The sequence below is a fragment of the Silurus aristotelis genome (genome assembly GCF_946808225.1).
Source record: "Silurus aristotelis genome assembly, chromosome: 4".
Classification (NCBI taxonomy): Eukaryota; Metazoa; Chordata; class Actinopteri; order Siluriformes; family Siluridae; genus Silurus; species Silurus aristotelis.
Window position 1 is genome coordinate 3,741,855 of NC_139577.1, and position 18,097 is coordinate 3,759,951.

Genomic DNA, 18,097 nt, shown 5'->3' on the forward strand with positions numbered 1-18,097 from the left:
AGTCAGCGTTCCAGTTTATTCTAAAGGTGTTCACTAGGGTTGAGGTCAGCACTCTATAGTAGGAGATCTTCCTCTCAACCTATGTAAAGCATATCTTCATGGAGCTGGCTTTGTGCATGGGGGCTTCAAGTAAAGTCAAGCTTTCATGCACCCAAAGACATCTTATACAATTGTGTGCCTACAACTTGTGAGAAGAAGAAGCACAATGCTGGAAAAGCCAGGTGTCCCAACACTTTTGTCCAAATAGTGTCAGTATTTTGTTTTGCCGTGTAGATTAGGTTTAGTGTGTGTTAGAGCTCAGATAAGTGGCACTCCGGTGCCACCTAGTGTTCTTATGTGTGGATCTTAAAACTAAAGATCTGTAGATGTCCAGTAAGTTTATGAGTTGAGTGTTTGTGTATGTTGCAGCCTGTGCAGGTTGTGGCAGAGACATTAAGAATGGACAGGCTTTGCTGGCATTGGACAAACAGTGGCATTTGGGCTGCTTCAAATGTAAAGCCTGCTGCAAAGTTCTGACAGGAGAGTACATCAGCAAGTAAGATACACATACAAATGGACACACTTTCTAACCTCTTGCATGCACGTAATAATGTTTTTTCTTTCTTGTTTTCTTGTGATCACAACATATCGAGTTGTCTTATCATGATCGTGTCTTTTCATTAAGTTGAGATCATCAGAAAATAAAGCTATGATCATGAGATCTTAGGACTTTGATAGGTTTAAGACCTCCGTAGGTTAAAACTTGCTCAAGTGCAAAGCAAACCAATGGGAGAAACAGGAGATACACTCTGATGTGTCAAAACAGTGTGATTATCATTCTGATAATCATCCTGATATTGTTATGTTTGCTTTCCAGGGATGGAGCGCCGTACTGTGAGAAAGACTACCAGATCCATTTTGGAGTGCGGTGCGAAGCCTGCCACCAGTTCATCACTGGCAAAGTGCTGGAGGTAAAACGATTTCCTCATCCTTCTCCTTTCTGTTCATTAAAAACAAAAAAAAGTATTTCAGGAAAATAAAAACTATTGCCAAAAAAACCTTCTCTCTGATTGGTTATCAGGATGAACTTACTCCGCCCCTTAGTACTTATGCCCTACACTTCACATGATGTTTGACAGGGATTCGTTCAAGGTTAATTTGGACTGCAGCCATGCAATAGCACTTTCTTTCAAACATGATTGTGATTATTCAAAAGCAAAAAAAGATGGGTGTGTTTGTGATCATAAGTGCGTGAAGAGTCGAGAATATGTTTTCTTGTTCGTGTAGCACTTACTTTAACTGTAATTATATAAGTAATTACTTAGTGGCATCTTTTAAAGGAGGGTTCTCGCACTCGAGGCATTTTATCATCTAAGAGTGTCTTGAAAGTGAACACGTCTTCGAGGTCTTGCGCTTCTGAGAGTAGGACATGAAAGGACACGTAAAGTGCACTTAGGAGTTTAGGAATCACCGCAGTGCATATTAACCATTAGGAGCTTCAGGCAGGTGAGTACCCAAACAAGAGGGAAAAACCATCATACATATTCCACCGTTGAATGCAAAGATCTGGAAGGAGATGCATGCTGTAATTGTGCAGAAATGTGATTACTTGAGATGTTAATATAAAGAAACAACAGCATTTGAATAGTTAGTGTGCATGCACATTGCACGTGAATAAATCTAGAACCTTCTATAAAGTGCAGCACAGATTTTTTTGCAGAGGCAGAAATGTGGGCTTGATATGAATTTCTGGTGAGGATTAATCTTCATTAATATTCAAACCAAGGGAACCTATTGTAGACTTTACTACCATATGTATAAGCATCGTATTATTAGATTCATATCATATCATAGACAGTATGTCATACACATGAACACCTGCCCATCACACCCATATATCCTTGCTTAGCATCGTATTTCATATTCAGTCTCAGATTTCGGAGCATAGCTATGGGGAATTGTAGCTCATTCAGCTACAAGAGTGTTAGTAAAGTCAGGTAATGATGTGGGCTGAGGAAAGAGAAAATGTAACGACATCCTATACATTTGCAATTCCAACAATGGAGGCAACAATTTAGGGACGACTCGTATATAGGTCAAGGGTTTGTTTACTTTTGGCCTTATATCGGTTGTATGATATGTGTAATGTAACAGATCAGATTATAGCCATGTATTGCTTTGGGTTTTTTTGTTTTCATTTGCTTTATAAAAACTATAAATTATGAATGGAACTAAATATATGTATCTGACCTGGTGTGCGTTTTTTGGATTTGTGCGCAATTTCTAGGCAGGTGACAGACACTATCATCCCAGCTGTGCTCGCTGTAGCAGATGCAATCAGATGTTCACTGAAGGAGAAGAGATGTACCTGCAAGGTTCTATAACTTTCACATGAATCCCAAAAACATTTGACTGTTGCTTTTTTTCTCATCTGTCTTAAACAAACCAGTTCATGAGGTTTACCGGTTTACTGAGATTCCCAGCTATTGTGTCCTTTAAGTCTTTAATGAGACTTTGCTTACCCTGTTTACTTGCGTACATGATAATTTTTTTTAGGATCGACCGTTTGGCATCCGGCCTGCAAGAGCTCTACAAGAACAGAGGACAGACAAAGGGTGAGACTCTTATCTTGTCTTTACCTGTTCCGACACGCTTCATACTGTCCTCATGTCTCTGTGTTTTGTATTTCAATACACTAAGACAGTAAGGTTTCTCCGTGCATAAGGGTAGGAAAGGTTCCATATGTAGGTTTTCCTGAAATCTAGACCCCCAAACATGTTGTCCAACTTCCACTTTGCCTTCCTCCACAGCTGTTGCCCGCGTCGCTAGCTCTCCTCACCAAATCCGAAAGGCAGGTACTGTATTTTCTTTCGGCTGCGCCACACTGACGCCATGCCCCCGGGTTCAGAGCATCATCGCTAGTCAGAATGCTCATACATACAAAACCATGGTCTGTCATTTTGTCCTTGCCATGTTACACAGTCATCGATGCCGTGATCAAAATCGCAATTTCCTTTTAAAGTAGCTCTTCATACATTCCCGATTCTCATTAACCATTTAACTGTGTAAATGTTTAGTTTGTGCTTAAAGAAGCAGTTTGACATTTCTACAGCTCTCTACCACCTGCATGTGTAAGTGTAATTCTAAAAAAGACAAGCTTTTTATATCCACTAAATCCTTCCGTTTCCCACCCCCTCAGCTGAAATGATGTATAACGGTGTGTCCCAGGTTTCTTTCAGCAAAGGGATGGAGCCTATTTGTGGGCCGGAAAAATCCAAATGAATACAAAGTGAATGAAAAAGGCTCCAGTAGATCATAATTCTGTCTGTATTCTGAACCACGGTTTCTTCAGACATTCAACAGTTGCAATAGAAAGCTTTTGAAATATTACAAACTACACCTTTAATGTTATCTATCAGAGTTTTTGGGGTGGTTCACCCTATGGAGTGTACACGCCGACAGTCACTTGCCAGCATGCGTGAAAAAATTCTGTCACATCTAGAAGCACCTGCTTGCGCAACAGAATTTCCGTCTCGATTTATACAGCATGGTTCAAAAGTCTGAGGGTTTTATTTTTTTTTTTAATGATGGTGATTTCACCATTGGGGTGCCATCAATGTCCTGCTGATGTTACATTTACAAACTGGTAACTTGAGTATATTGAAATTTTCAACTGTACGAAAAACCTAAACGGTTATACGGTAAAGTACACATTCCTTTTTATGATATAATCAGTAATATTTATATTGATTATATTTATTTAATATTTTATTATCATAATATTTTGCTAAGAAAATGTGGAGATCCAATAATCGCTTCAAATTATAGGAGAAGTCACAGAGGAAGAAAATGCACCCCAACCTACTACCTGAAGTTAAATTGCCCACATTTCACAAGAATCATGGGACGTTCTCTATTTCTCTATAATCATTCAAAATATAGATTGAAATTATATGACTAATTTAAGAATGGAAATCATTTGGATGGCCTTTATGTCATTATAAGATTAATATGGATGCTAATCAGTTTTATGTATATGCTAATTCTATGCTAGGACTTAACTCGTGTAAGAGCAGAATTGATTCCTGGAATATTGAAAGCATTTTTTTATGTTTTTATTTTTTCAGATTCCATATCCAGAAATGATGTTTTTGCATTACAAGAGTAAAAAAGGTTTTAATGGCACTTTCGTTGTTGAATTACAAATTTGAACTATTTTTTTAATCAAGGGTTCTTTTTTCATTATCTAATGGTTCTATCTTGTACTTTAAAGCACTGAGAAGTGCTATTTTGATTTATTTTTTAAATGTTTTCATAGTAGACTCTGACCTCAGGCCTGTGAGACCTGTTAGACCTCTGGACTGGTATTTAAGGTTAATATACAGTCATCGCTTCACGTTAGTTGTGGTTCGGAATCAGGTTTGGACAAGATACGTATTTACCTAAAATGATAGCTCCACTGTAGGCCATCAATCTATCAAATCATGTTCAACCTCTCTCATAATTACATTCATTATTTCTCCCACAACTGAACATCTTTTTTGGGTGGGTTCCTGTGTTACTGTAACCACACCCTCTGTGACTCCTCATGACTCCAGGCGATTCCTTGATTGTGCTGCCATTTTTTTCTTTATTCATCTTTCAACTTTTTCTCATTTAAGAGCATTTCATAGAAATAATAAAAAAAATGCATTAATAAACATTTGAATTCAATAATGAATGATCTCGTTTTATTTGAGTAGCACAGAATTAGCAACTACATGAAACGTTTTGGTGAATTCAGAGATATAGAGATGCTTGTGAACCAGTAAAGCAGTTAAACATTCGATTTCTTTACTGATAAATGGTTTATATGGTATCTTTCCCATCTGCTAGTGACTCAGATTATTACTAGACATCACATCGCTCATTGTCGGTGTGTATTCCATTAACAAATCGTAGTGTAAAAGGTGAACACGCCTTGACATTGAGTGTGTGTGTGTGTGTGTGTGTGTGGCTGCTGGTTCTAATCCTGTGTTCACTCCACAGCCGACACGCTCCTCATCTGAGAGTGTGTGTTCCAGACCTGGTTCAAGCATACCTGGCTCACCGGGTCACACCATATATGTAAGTGGTGCCGATCATAAACACACACCCACACACGCACACTTGTGTAAATTGGCAAAATGTCCTTTTTTTTGTGAGATGATTTAATCACACATCTTTGTCCTTGCAGCAGAATCGTGTTGTAATACGTAATATACTAGTCATCTCATGATCACGCTCTGTCTGTTCTTGATGTGTTTTTACAATGTGTTTCACCTCCAGGCAAAAGTAGACAATGAGATCCTCGATTATAGAGATCTCGCCGCCATTCCCAAAGTCAAAGCCATTTATGACATTGAACGTCCTGACCTGATCAACTACGAGCCACTTTACACCACGTCCCTCGACGAGATGGAGGAGAGAGAGAGCGTGGCCGAGGTAACACCACCAAGAACACATTGTGTATTTGTCTGGATGAGGATGTGTGTGTGTTTGTGTGAACAGCACTTCACAATTGCACTATATATAAACTATATTCCCTTATTTTAACAGTAGGGTGCAAAAGTCTGAGTCCAATAACAAGAACTGCTCTTATTTCATTAATTATCACCAATTATATGTATATTTGTTATCTGATATTCTTATGTTATTTCTTGACAAATTAGTCGTTTAGTGCGCATCTGTTTCTTTTTTTGTTTGTTCTTTAATTGTCGAAATAAAACCCGTGAATTTTTCATAACCCGATGAAATAAAAGCAGTTCTTGATAGTGGACTCAGACTTTTGGGCCCTACACTTTGTTAACAGCTTCAGACCTTGAGGCGCGAGCGCTCCCCCATGCCAGACGACCGAGTAAGTCGTGCTCCGGCTAGACGGCTTAGACATGTGACCTTTACTCTGTCACACTGCCTATAAGCCACAGTTGCTTTCATTGCAGCACCAATGAAATCATTTGCATGCGTGTTCGTGTGTGTGCTTGTGTCACCTCCATGCCACAAGAGTGTTTGTAGTTAGTATAGTTTGTATGTTTCAGCATGTTTTGATCCATCTGTGTCCTAAATGGGTTCCGTTTACTTCTCATGCTTTCATCTCCATCCTCAGTTCAGTGCTGGAAACTCAAACTCCTCCAGCTGATTAGATTAAAGCCACCCTGTTTTTAAAAAAAAGATCTGTGATATTGCTCTTGAAGAGCTCTAAAGCATCATTGAGTTGCCAACACTGCACAGAATTACTATTTTAGACAACACAAAAACACAATTTGTACTGTCATATGCTGTTCTATTCAAGTGTCTTAATTTTTTTTTATTTGTAATCTTTCAGACGCCAAGAACCATGTCTCCTATTCCATCTGCAGATGTACGTACCTGTCTATGTAGCACCACGCACTAATATTTTACATGCACTAATATGTTTACAGACATTTGTTTGTGATTCTCCACGATTTGTGTGTGTGTTTAGAGTTTTTATGACATGCGAGGTCACAGCCTGCAGCGGTCGACAAGTCAGGGCTCTATCGGCTCACCCATCTACAACCGCCACTGTTACACACCGACCATGTGTCGCTCGCCCCAGCACTTTCACCGGCCAGGTGAGACACCTTCTGCCTTCTGCTGGACAGTTGCATTATGGGTATAAGCAAGATTTTAGCTAATCAGTATAATAAGCAAGTATGTATTTTTATGATCCACAAAGTAACTGAGACTAAGTAAAAAACATATATATTGATGTCTATTAGAAAATATGACCTACAAAATCCTGTACTATATACACTACAGGTAAATGTGTTTTAAAAATCTATAAATATGTCTTTCAGCACCCCATCCTGTAGCTGTATCTTTTCCCTCAGGTTTCTTAGTGTTATTCTTTACAGCTTATTGTGAATATATAATGTACACCGATCAGACATAACATTATGACCACCTGCCTAATATTGTGTCGGTCCCTTTTTCCTACCAAGATAGTCCTGACCCATTGAGCATTAAGAGCATGAACTTCTTTAGCAGTTTTAGCTACAGGAGCTCGTCCATTTATTCAGACCACACAGGTCTTCGCTGCCCACTTTCATCGATGAACCTCGGCCGCCCATGACCCTGTCACCGGTTCACCACTGTACCTTTCTTAGAGCACTTTTGATAGATACTGACCATTGCAGACCAAGAACCTTCCACAAGAGCTGCTGTTTTAAAGATGCTCTGACCCAGTCGTCTAGATGTCACAATTTGTCAAACTCCCTTAAATCCTTACACTTGCCCTTTTTTCCTGCTTTTAACACATCCACCTTAAGGACAGAATTTTTTGTGCTGCCTAATATACCCACAAACAGGTGCCATGATGAAGAGATAATCAGTGTTATTTACTTCACTGGTCATAATGTTATAATGATATGCCTGATCTGTGTATTATAATTCAAAAATAGATTTGTAAATTATTATTGAATTTAAACATCAATCAATGTCAATAAATATGTTAAAGTTTGCAGCATCTTATATCTAATCAATGTGAACAATCTGCTTGTAGCATTTTGTTCTGTATTCACACACAATCCTCCTTCATCTCCTGAATTTTCCTTATTGCTTTTTGGGCCTGAGAGTGCCTCCAAGTAGTCGTTCACCTTTTTGGGTTGTTAAGAATCGTAAAACATCTCTCTGGCCTTTAAACGTCCGTCCTCGTTGACCTATGACCTTTTTGATTCAAGGCCCTGAGCCATCCAGTGGGCGGAGCTCCCCTGGGGCCAGCACGCCCCCTCTCTCCCTGACCCCGAAACATTTCCATCTGCCAGGTAGTGAGTATTGAGGATGTGATGCGACTCCTCCTGTCCTGTGTGTCCAATCATAATGCTTTACTTCACTGCGTGTGTCACACGCTCTATTTTGTGTCTATGTGATCGATTTGTGTGTCGTGTTAACTAAGGAATCTTTGCATTTATATTTTACTGTTAAGGGACACCATTTCATTTCTTCTCTACTGTGTCTCATGATGATGCATGGCAGCTCTATTGCTAGTACATCTCTTTAGTAATGGAGGTCCGGCTTTAAAACAAATCTTTATCTTCCAGATCAGAGCGTCAACATGTACAGGAAGCCACCTATCTACAAACTACTTGGTAGGAACCGAACGCTTTCTCTTCTAAACTTATGCAAGGGTAAACATGTTTAGATGCTTGTTTTCATGGGTTAGCAACAGCATTCCTGGTAAAATCCCAGCTCAAATCAGGTAATGGTTATTAAAATAATGATCACACCCATCCTGCTGCTGTATACATCTCTGAGACAAGTATTCATTAAATGATCTTTAGGCCAGCCTCGTTCTTATATCCTAGTTCCCCCCCCTGCTTTACAATCTAGATCCGGCTGCCTTGACAGCCGAAAGCAGTTCTGCGGACGACATCATCAAATCGGCCAAATTTCCCTCGGCACTTGCTCCCGCTCCTGAAGACGTACCTAAGCTAGAGACTGAGTGCTGGCTTTGTCTGTCAACCAGTGGTACTCTAGGTACTGTATGTCAGCGCTGTACGCCTGTTTTCCGGGGCCATTGCCCCTGGCTTGCTCCTGCCTTTGTCCCCCCCCCCCCCCCCCCTTTTAATGGATTGAATAGATTAGTCCACTGAGGCTTTTAAATACGAAGTGGATGAAGAGTGATGGCTTTTCCTTTAGTGTTCTTTCATTTTCTTTAAATGCCCCGGAAAAGCGCACGCTCGTATTTTATATATATAATTATTAAAGCACGCTGACTTTCGGAAACTGTTATTGATCCTGATTAACCTTTGCAGCTGTGCAGTTTTGTCATTTTCACCTAAACGTTCATATATTCATTTGAACATCTTTGAAAATAGACCCATGAATTACATGTGGTATATGTTATATACTGTGTCTTGCATATCTATTCATCACCATCAGTAGAGTTACTGAACTGAAATAGACTTTAGGATGATGTCATTTATGTTCCGAAATAGCCATTAGTGGGAAATTGTGGCAGAAAACCATCATAGTTGGCATAATTATTTATAATGTGAAGTATGTAGACGATAGCATCATGTTTAATGGTTCTCTTGGCCTCTTGGTTGCTCTTGGAACGTGCCAGGAATAACTTAAGAGCCATCCTGTGAAGCATCGTGATGGCAGCGTTGTGTTATTTATTACTTTAGTTTCCTTGGTTGGGACGAGTCAGAGATCTAACCAAGAAAACAACAGTAATAATTAACACAACGCTGCCATTACAATGCTTCAAAGCTACTTTGGAGGCTTCACACCAATTTTTGCATTTAATTAATAAAATTCCTATTTATTCCTTACCTTTTAAAAATTATTACTTAAATATTATAGGCAATTTAATGTAGCGCCGTGATGTACAATCTGAATCTTGTTTCAGTGACTGGCTGTTTCAGACACAGGGTGAATATTTGTGCAAGACACTGTCATGGCACGTTCTTAAAATCTGCCTGGTGAATACACTGCAGTTTTTTTGACATGTCATTGTATTTACATGAGAGTCGGAAATAAAACGATTTTATCCAAAGGTGAAAACTGATCACTGCATGTGTAAACGTATACCTGTTTGCGTCATCTCTGCACTTGTGGATTTTAATATCTATGACAATAACAGTTGGTAAAAAAAAAAATTATAATAATAATAAAAAAAAAAAAAAAAAAAAAAAAAAAGTGCAAGGACGGAGATGAGGAAACTCCCACACTCTTAGAAAAAAAAAATGAATAAGTAGAACATTTTGTCCTGATTAAAGGTTCATCTTACAAGGAACCTTTAAAACCAAATTCTTTTTCTAAGAGTGTATTCTTTTTGTTGTGGCTGCTATGCAGATTATCTATCTATCTATCTATCTATCTATCTATCTATCTATCTATCTATCTATCTATCTATCTATCTATCTATCTATATGTGTATAATATATATATATATATATATATATATATATATATATATATATATATATATATATATATATATATATATATACACAAATTTCTACAAAGTGGCTGCAACAGTTATTCAGTCACCTGACACCACCAGTCTGCTTGTCTTTATTTCATTGTTATTTTCCTGTTATCATTATTCATGTATTGGTTGTCATAATGCTGTAGGGAAAAGTTTGTACATGTAGATTTTAATGTGAATCATGACAAACAGTGAGGTGAAATAATACTGAATTTTTTTTTAACATGCCCTTGCAGACTAATCCTCTACATTTTTCCCTATAGAGGGATTCATGCACCAATGAGCTTGGACTTTAGTACCAAAAGGGAATTGCTATCTGATGGCGATTCTTTTTTCAAATGTAGATGCAATGAAATACTGCAAATCTAAAGCCTTTAACATGTTCAATTTATTTTAATTTTGCAAAAGGCAAGGGTGTGTTGAAAGTCATATTGAACCCTGGATATGTGACATTTCCTGTTAATATTCCAGGCTGTGATGCGGGGAGACGGAGATCGCGAGAAGAGGATGAGGAGGAACTTCAGAAACGCAGACAACTCCAAGAAGAACATCTCACTAGGGTAAGACTAGGGTTATTTTCAGCATCTTTTTTTCTAAATTGTTTTCAGCATATTGCTATGGTATGGACTTTATCTATTATCTTCCCTAGCAATCTTCCAAACTTATCTTTGCAAAATTCCAATAGCAATTATTATGTACATTTTGATTTTCCTTGGAAAAATGTTTTAGTCTCAAATCCGATTATTTGCCCTGACACAAGATCTGCCATGGTGGCAGATGTTTTTTGAGCCCAATCTGGCAACCCTGTCATTGAACAAGTTGTTCATCTCTACTGAAATGAAAGTGTACTGCTCAGGGGGTGTCACTTCAACACTGGACCCCTTTTAGTGATTCCTGCGGTTTCAAATTGACCACTAGGTGCAGTAATAACTCTGTGGAAGCTATGCAGGGGACTAATTCATCAATTTTTTTTTATATTTTTATACTTCTCACACTATAAGCTACTACTGACTAAAGTGTTCTATAAACTCAGGAACAGGAATGAATTAGGTCATGCATCATTAACTGAAATGAGTTATGGGCTTTAGGACTTAATAGTCAATCCTGTGTTCACCTAGTTCACTCACTATAAACTATAAGTCATAATTCTACTCTTTATTTGATAATTGCATCAGTGTAAACCGGACTGTTTGTGAGAACAGATGCAGTCTGGTCTTGGGAAGCTTATCCTGAAGGAGGAGAAGGAGAAGCAGCTTTTTCAAGAACGAGCACGAAGTCTTTCTGCACAAAGACAAACAAATGGCCACGCTGGTGTGTACAAGTTCACTTTAATCATACAAAGCTCTTTTTAGCATCAGACACCTTGTCAAAAAAAAATCTAAATGCCTGACAAATCTAAACATATTCACAAGATATAGCTTTAATATCCATCACAGAATTCTGCACTAGCATCGTATTTGTGCTGAGCTACTGTACAAAGCATAACGCTGTTGTTCACCAACATGACTGTAACATCTGATTAAACTTAATGGCTAGTTGTCTCAAAACCAGGTGCCCTGATGAACAGAATGTACACAGCATCTAATCTCCTAATCTCTTAATTACTAGGTTCTCTTGGTTCCTTTGTTAAAGAGGCAGTAATTTTGCATTACTAATTACAGTTATAGTGCAACTTCCATGCTATTGGTAGATAATAGATACGAAGCCTCCTTTTTAATGATGTCTAATGAAGTTTTCCTAATATTTGTCCATTGTATTCTTAAATTGCAGATCCAAATTCTCCTGCCAAAACAGGCTCACTCCCTGGCTATGGACGGAGCGGGTTGCATCGGGTATAACTCATTATTGTTATTATGATTCTTTTTTTTTAATTTCAACTATACCTGGTTTAGCAATCTAATGCGATTAAATGTCCTTCTTTTTTATCATTTCTGCAGCCTCAGTCAACTGACTTTACACAGTTTAACAGTTACGGAGACATCTCTGCTGGAGGACGAGGTTAGTTAACAAACGCACCTCCTGCATATAAATATAGCAATGTTATTATTTAAAAGAAAATAAACATTTTGCTGAACATTTAATTTATGTATTTGCTTTTTTTTTCTTTTGCAGAGTTCCAGGTAAGTGCCACAGCATCAAATGTCACTTTTATCAGCTACATACATATTTTCCATATTTCAGTTGAAAGCTGAAATGACTTTAATGCATCTGTTGCGTTGAGACTTTCTCTTGCAACGTGTTTGTCACACTGGCAACGCAGTTTTTTGGCCAGTAATTACTTTGCTTTAAACCTGGACTGATCTTTTATCATGGTTTGTTAAAGATAAGGTTCTGTTTGGTTTTTTTCCTTGATGTCATCATTTAATTGGTTTGACTTGAACCTTGTAGCTGATTATACTCTCATTAACACAACTTTTACAAGATTGTTAAACCTTTTTTTTGTTTAGTGACACTTGGACTTTACTATGATGAATATACATTTTATTATAATCTGGTAGTCTCAATAGTCTTTCCATTAATCAGCCATAAGTGATAAGACAATCTTTGGAATATTGTGATCCACCATGCCAGGTTAGTTTGATCAAAATCACTTGGGAATTAACATTTAACCCAAGCAAATATATTTGGTTGAGTGGGTAGAGAATGTGTCAGCTGGTGAAGAAAAACTTAGGTTTTCATTTTTCCAATTTAGTCTTATTTAATTTGATCTGAACACATTTAAAAGAATACAAACTATTCTTACCTGAAATACTGTTTTATGTTGTTATTGACATTCAGTCCATTTGTGTGTTTATAGCCATTGCAGGAGGGCCATCGGCCTGTCAGTAGAATGGACAGGGGGGTTTCGATGCCTAATATGCTGGAACCAAAAGCAAGTATCAGACTTATCATTGCTTACTGCTTTCCTCCATGTACAACTATTTGATAGTACGGTAACATGGGGGAAAATTTCAAAATGTATTCCAAACCTTATTGTCATAAGCAAACTTGCATGTCTGACTATATTACTATTAATCATACCAATAAAAACATTATCTCTATTGCATTTTCCTCAGTATTTTTCAGTACAAGAATCGCAATTCATTACATTTTGCTATAATGTCTGTGTTGCATTTATGTGCTGGCACTCATAATGGTTAATTAACCCCAATGGGATCATTATAATAGCATGAGGAAATAATGACATGCATATCTAAAATAATGCTGCCTGACTGATTGGGAGTGGTAATGTGGTAGCTCAATCTATTAGGGTCAAGAGGGTCAGGGGTTTTAGTTTCAGTACCACCAAGCTGCCACTGTTGGGCCTTTAGGTAAGGATCTTAACCCTTTCTGCTCTATGAGTGCTGTTTCATGGCTGAAAGAATTCTGCTGTAATGTACATAGTGCAAGTTAAAGCCTTTTTTCTGATGGGTGTCTTTTTTTTTTTTAAAGGTATATCCGTATGAAATGCTCATGGTCACTGGCCGTGGCCGATCCAAGCTGCCCAGAGATGTTGACAGAACCCGGCTGGAGGTACTGGTCCTCTGATTGTCCTTATAGAAGTTTTATGTAACTGTAGAATTAGGGCTTTCAAAACAGTAATCCTGTTTCACTTTGGGCAACATCACACTTGCATGGATTATTTTCCTGTATCAGCATACCTTTATTAAATGAAGTTTAAATTCACAGTATTATTTGAATGGACTTGTTCAAAAGAGTCAGGTTTTCTCTGGTAACACCATTTTTTTTATAGGGGGGTATTTAAGATGGGTGCTTTAATTGAGTAGTCACGTGCGGTCACATTTGTCCTTTAGCACCAGATAAGCCCTCAACTCCAGACTACTGGGCCATTTATACTTTTACAAATAATTGCTGAAAACCTTAAGCCCAGCCTTGAAGCATAACCTTCACACTGAGCCACCAGTACAAACACAGAGCAGGCGAGGTCAAATCGTTAACAAGAATTGGATGAAAGGAGGTTTGGGGTATCAGTCTTTCACTATTCAGGATTATCTTTTGAAAAGCAGGCAGGCAGGCCTATGTGAGGCTTTGTTGGAAATCTTACATCTTTTGAGGTTTCTGGTTTAAATTTGGCCTTGGTGAGTGTAATGCTAAAACTCTGGGTTACCTAGTTGGGACTGGAAGCCTACTGGGACTGGAAGCCTACTCTTAAGCCTACACCGAGAATGAAGTTTTTTCTAAACAGACGGTGTTCTCCAACCTGACAGGATTTTCTGATAGGATCTTTATGCTACATTCCAAAAGCTAAATAGCAAACTTTACACAACATGACCGAATTTCAGTCAGAATTTATGTTTTGAACATAAATTCTGCTCTCTTTCCAGCGACACCTGGCTCCAGAAGTGTTCTTTGACATCTTTGGAATGGAGAATCAGGAGTTTGACAAGTTACCTCTATGGAAGCGCAACGACATGAAGAAGAAAGCCAGACTCTTTTAAACCTTCTGTTTAACCTCTTCTGTAATGTAGCCATGTATTTGCTTGTAATCTGTCTTTCTTTCTCTCGTGGCCCTTGGATGTGCTTATGGGAAAGGAATGTAAGAAGGGTTCATGTTAATTGTTTAGCACAACATAGCACCATGGTATCATCATATGAAACAAACAGTGACAAATCCTTGCATTAGCACACAAGCATCAGATGTTTAGAAACTCATATCTCCTTATCTTCTCTTGCCTAATGTTTTTTTTTTTTTTTTTTTTTTGACTGCTCACTTCTTCTTAGGTATTCATGCAATAAGACTTTTTGTTCAGTTCACTGTGAGTGAATGTCTTTGTAGTGGGCTTTCAGGTATGCTGATGTTATATGTTTTTGTGTCAGATGTTATAAGCACTTCTAAGTTCTCAGATATTTCTTTTTGAAAGTCTGTCCCTCAAATATTTCTCATCTACCCATATTCGCAATGCTGGATGTTAGTCAAAAAACACTTCGCATCCGAAAAAAAAACGAGTTCGTTTCACTGGAACGTAAACCCGCACTGCCATTTGTTGTACGTATGAGTGATGTTACAAGCAAATCGATTGATAAACTGTGCGATAGACAGCAACACCAAAGGTATGGCCATGCCCAAGGGAGCAAAACACAGCAGTGGGTATTTCTCAGGATCCTTTCCACTGAAGGCTTAATAGGACCAAACATTTATTGCTGGTGTAAAATACAGTATCAGGCAATGACGTCAGAGCAGCTTTTGTTGTAGTTTTGTCTGGGTGGTGGGTGAAGGAATGGCATGGCTTCTTCCTCGCTCTCTCCTCCTGTCTTTACACTCGAAACCATACGCACAGTAACAAGTGCTTTCTCTCAGCTGTTTGTTGGTCGAATCAAATTTTCTCTGGTAACCAAACTGCTTGCAAAACACGAGGATTTGGCAAGCGACGAACGTGAACTCTTCATGAATGAAATATTTTATTGATGTAAAAAATCATTCTCGTTAATAAAATGCCGCAAACCGAATGGTTTTGTTTGTTTCAGTTTGCAACATCACATGATTACAAACTCCTTTTAGGTCACTTTTGGATTACAGTGAATTTATTCTGGTTTTAAACAGCCATTTAGTAGTTATATGTGTACCCCTTTAGGGACTACATCCACATTAAAGTAATATTAAACTAAATAATACAAATATATTCGCATTTTACTCTGTTTACTTGAAATTATGTAAGTGATTTCCTGTTAAATATATTTTTCCATTGCCATTTTTCACTGAAAATGCAAAAGAACGCAATTGGCAAATTTAAACTTAAGTCATACATATTATAGGGTGTGCTCTTACAGAAAAATAAACAACAATGGCCCGTTGTTGCATGTTTTCAGATAAAATTTAGTAAAAACAGTTTTTTATTCAGAAACACTATTTGTGCAATGCACTATTTATGACTTTACATCTATCTTCTTCTTCTTCTTCTTTTGGCTGCTCTTATTATGGGTCGCCACAGAGAATCATCCGTCTCGATATTACTCTGTCCTCTACATCTGCCTCTTTCAAACCAACTACCTTCATGTCTTCCCTCACCACATCCATAAACCTCCTCCTTGGTCTTCCTCTTTTCCTCCTTCCTGGTGGCTCCATCCTCAGCAGTCTCCTACTGAAATACCCCATGTCCCTCCTCTGCACATGTCCAAATCTCGCCTCTCTCACTTTGTCTCCAAAACATCCTACATGTGTTGTCCCTCTAATAAACTGATTTCTAATCCTGTCCATCGTTGTCACTCCCAACGAAAACCTCAACATCTTCAGCTCTGCTACCTCCAGCTCCACCTCCTGTCTTTTACTCAATGCCACTGTCTCTAAACCATAAAATATCTCAGGTCCTACCACAGTCCTATAAACTTTCCCTTTCACTCTCACAGATACCCTTCTAACACAATATGAATTTACTTCTATCTGATAAATAGAAAGATTGTACACAAAGAAATGCATTATCAGAACACCAGAGGGCACCACATGGTTTCCACTGAGGTTTATCTGAGCCACTTGTCTCTGGTGAAAACAAAATACCCTGTGGTCTTTAGCAAGACTGCACTGGAGTTCATTGCATCATATATAGTCCAAATTATTTTCGCAACAGAACTGCAATAACTGTTGATTCGTGGCCAGGTCCTTGGACACACGGTCCTTCATCATTTATTAATTCATGTTCTTCAGAGAACAAGCAGCGGTAACAACACAGCCTTTACAATAGTACGGTGATAATCTAATTTTATGATCTAAATATAGATGTAGTATTGTGATATTGTGATGTTCATATAAGATCGAACGCTCTAAAAGTAAAATTTCATGGACTGAAATAATGAATTCCATTTTACTGTTATTATTACGAATTTAGAAAACAATTGTATCAAGTGTTTCTACCCTGAATCACTAGATCTGCCAGTGATAGATAGCAAAGCACTTCATGTCATGGCTGTCTGATTTTGGACAAAGAACTAAAACCATAAAGATGCATTGAGGGTTAAGTAGCTCAGCTGCTTTACAGCTTCATGGCCCATAAAGAACTCAAACAGAGACATAGACCAACAAACCCGGTTTGTTTTACTGAGATGGGGCTACAGTGTACACAGATAAGACCATCTATTTTTTTAACATGCCATCATCATGCATTTGTGTTTTATATTGCCTTAGTTTATCTGTATCTTCATCTACTGTTGCTTTATCTGTTAAAATGACTAACAGCACACGTTTCCTCCATAATGACACTGTAACCAATTTAAAATGAGAATTTGAAATATAGGATTGGGAAAAATTGTGATTTTCTACAGTTTTTTTGTGGGGTGTTATTCCTCTTATACTAAAATACCAATACAGTTTAATAACGTTAGTTGTTATTATTTATGTTGTAAAAAATTCTTCAACAATTGCGGATCATCAGGACTGACAATGGTTGGATGTACAGTAAGGTATATATAAATACACCAAAAACATGTTGGAGTTATGCAGAGGAGCACAGTCATGGGTGACCAGGAAGTAGAGTAGCGGGCTAAGAACACAGCCCTGTGGGATGGCAGTGTTTAAAATGAGGGTTGAGGATTTTTTTTTGTTTCATTTTAGTGAATGTGTGTGTGAGAACAGTCATGCAGCAAATTTGTGTCTTTGAAACAAATAGATTTCTAAAGCAAATGCAGCCAACGATTCTTATTAATGAAGTCTTGCAATGATTGCATGGGTGTGTATGTCTGTGTGTGTGTGTGTGTGTGTGTGTGTGCACATGTATGAAAGCACCAGACAGTAATCAATATGGTGACTCCTCTCATACTGGGTTAAGAGTGCACTTGTTAACAATCCTGTCTTTAATTAAACTCCCGCTGCTTCGAGGTTTTAAGAGTCTTGAAAACAACATTCTCTCTTTGCGTGTCTGGCCAAAAACACTCCCATGGGCATTTCCTCTCAATCAGCCCGCATGAGTCACAGCTGAAGCTCGCTTTTAGTGCTCTTCTACTTAGCCAGTAGACGAAGGACATCCACAGCAGGAAATGGCAAAGACATCTTTCTTTCCTCCCTCCAATGATTTAGAATACCCAGAGGGGCTCGGAGTCGCTAGACGCTCCTACCAAGAGGTCACCCACCTTGACCTCTTTATAGGAAGCAGATCAGAAATCTCACTGGGAATGAAAGGAACTGGAACCAGTGTAACAGGAGCTTAAGTAGGATCA

At 38.2% G+C, this 18,097-nt stretch overlaps 1 protein-coding gene across 24 annotated transcripts in view; it reads left to right on the top strand.

Annotated features, from left to right (window-relative positions):
* The window catches only part of ablim1a (actin binding LIM protein 1a), a 32,884-nt gene extending 17,490 nt beyond the window's left edge, over positions 1–15,394 (top strand). For 2 of the 24 annotated variants that reach the window (XM_083540421.1, XM_083540438.1), the window contains exons 5-23: positions 409–535; positions 857–950; positions 2,267–2,354; positions 2,536–2,594; positions 5,008–5,085; positions 5,287–5,442; positions 5,810–5,854; positions 6,323–6,358; positions 6,461–6,590; positions 7,698–7,784; positions 8,058–8,105; positions 8,347–8,493; positions 10,424–10,512; positions 11,155–11,263; positions 11,723–11,784; positions 11,890–11,954; positions 12,750–12,824; positions 13,385–13,465; positions 14,278–15,394. In XM_083540421.1, the coding sequence (XP_083396547.1) occupies positions 409–535; positions 857–950; positions 2,267–2,354; positions 2,536–2,594; positions 5,008–5,085; positions 5,287–5,442; positions 5,810–5,854; positions 6,323–6,358; positions 6,461–6,590; positions 7,698–7,784; positions 8,058–8,105; positions 8,347–8,493; positions 10,424–10,512; positions 11,155–11,263; positions 11,723–11,784; positions 11,890–11,954; positions 12,750–12,824; positions 13,385–13,465; positions 14,278–14,368 (1,667 nt within the window). In that variant the 3' untranslated portion in view covers positions 14,369–15,394. Of the gene's footprint in view, positions 1–408; positions 536–856; positions 951–2,266; positions 2,355–2,535; positions 2,595–5,007; positions 5,086–5,286; positions 5,443–5,809; positions 5,855–6,322; positions 6,359–6,460; positions 6,591–7,697; positions 7,785–8,057; positions 8,106–8,346; positions 8,494–10,423; positions 10,513–11,154; positions 11,264–11,722; positions 11,785–11,889; positions 11,955–12,064; positions 12,825–13,384; positions 13,466–14,277 lie in introns of all 24 variants that reach the window. The other 22 variants (XM_083540422.1, XM_083540428.1, XM_083540423.1 and 19 more) reach the window with 14 other exon arrangements.
* Positions 15,395–18,097: the final 2,703 nt, after the last annotated feature.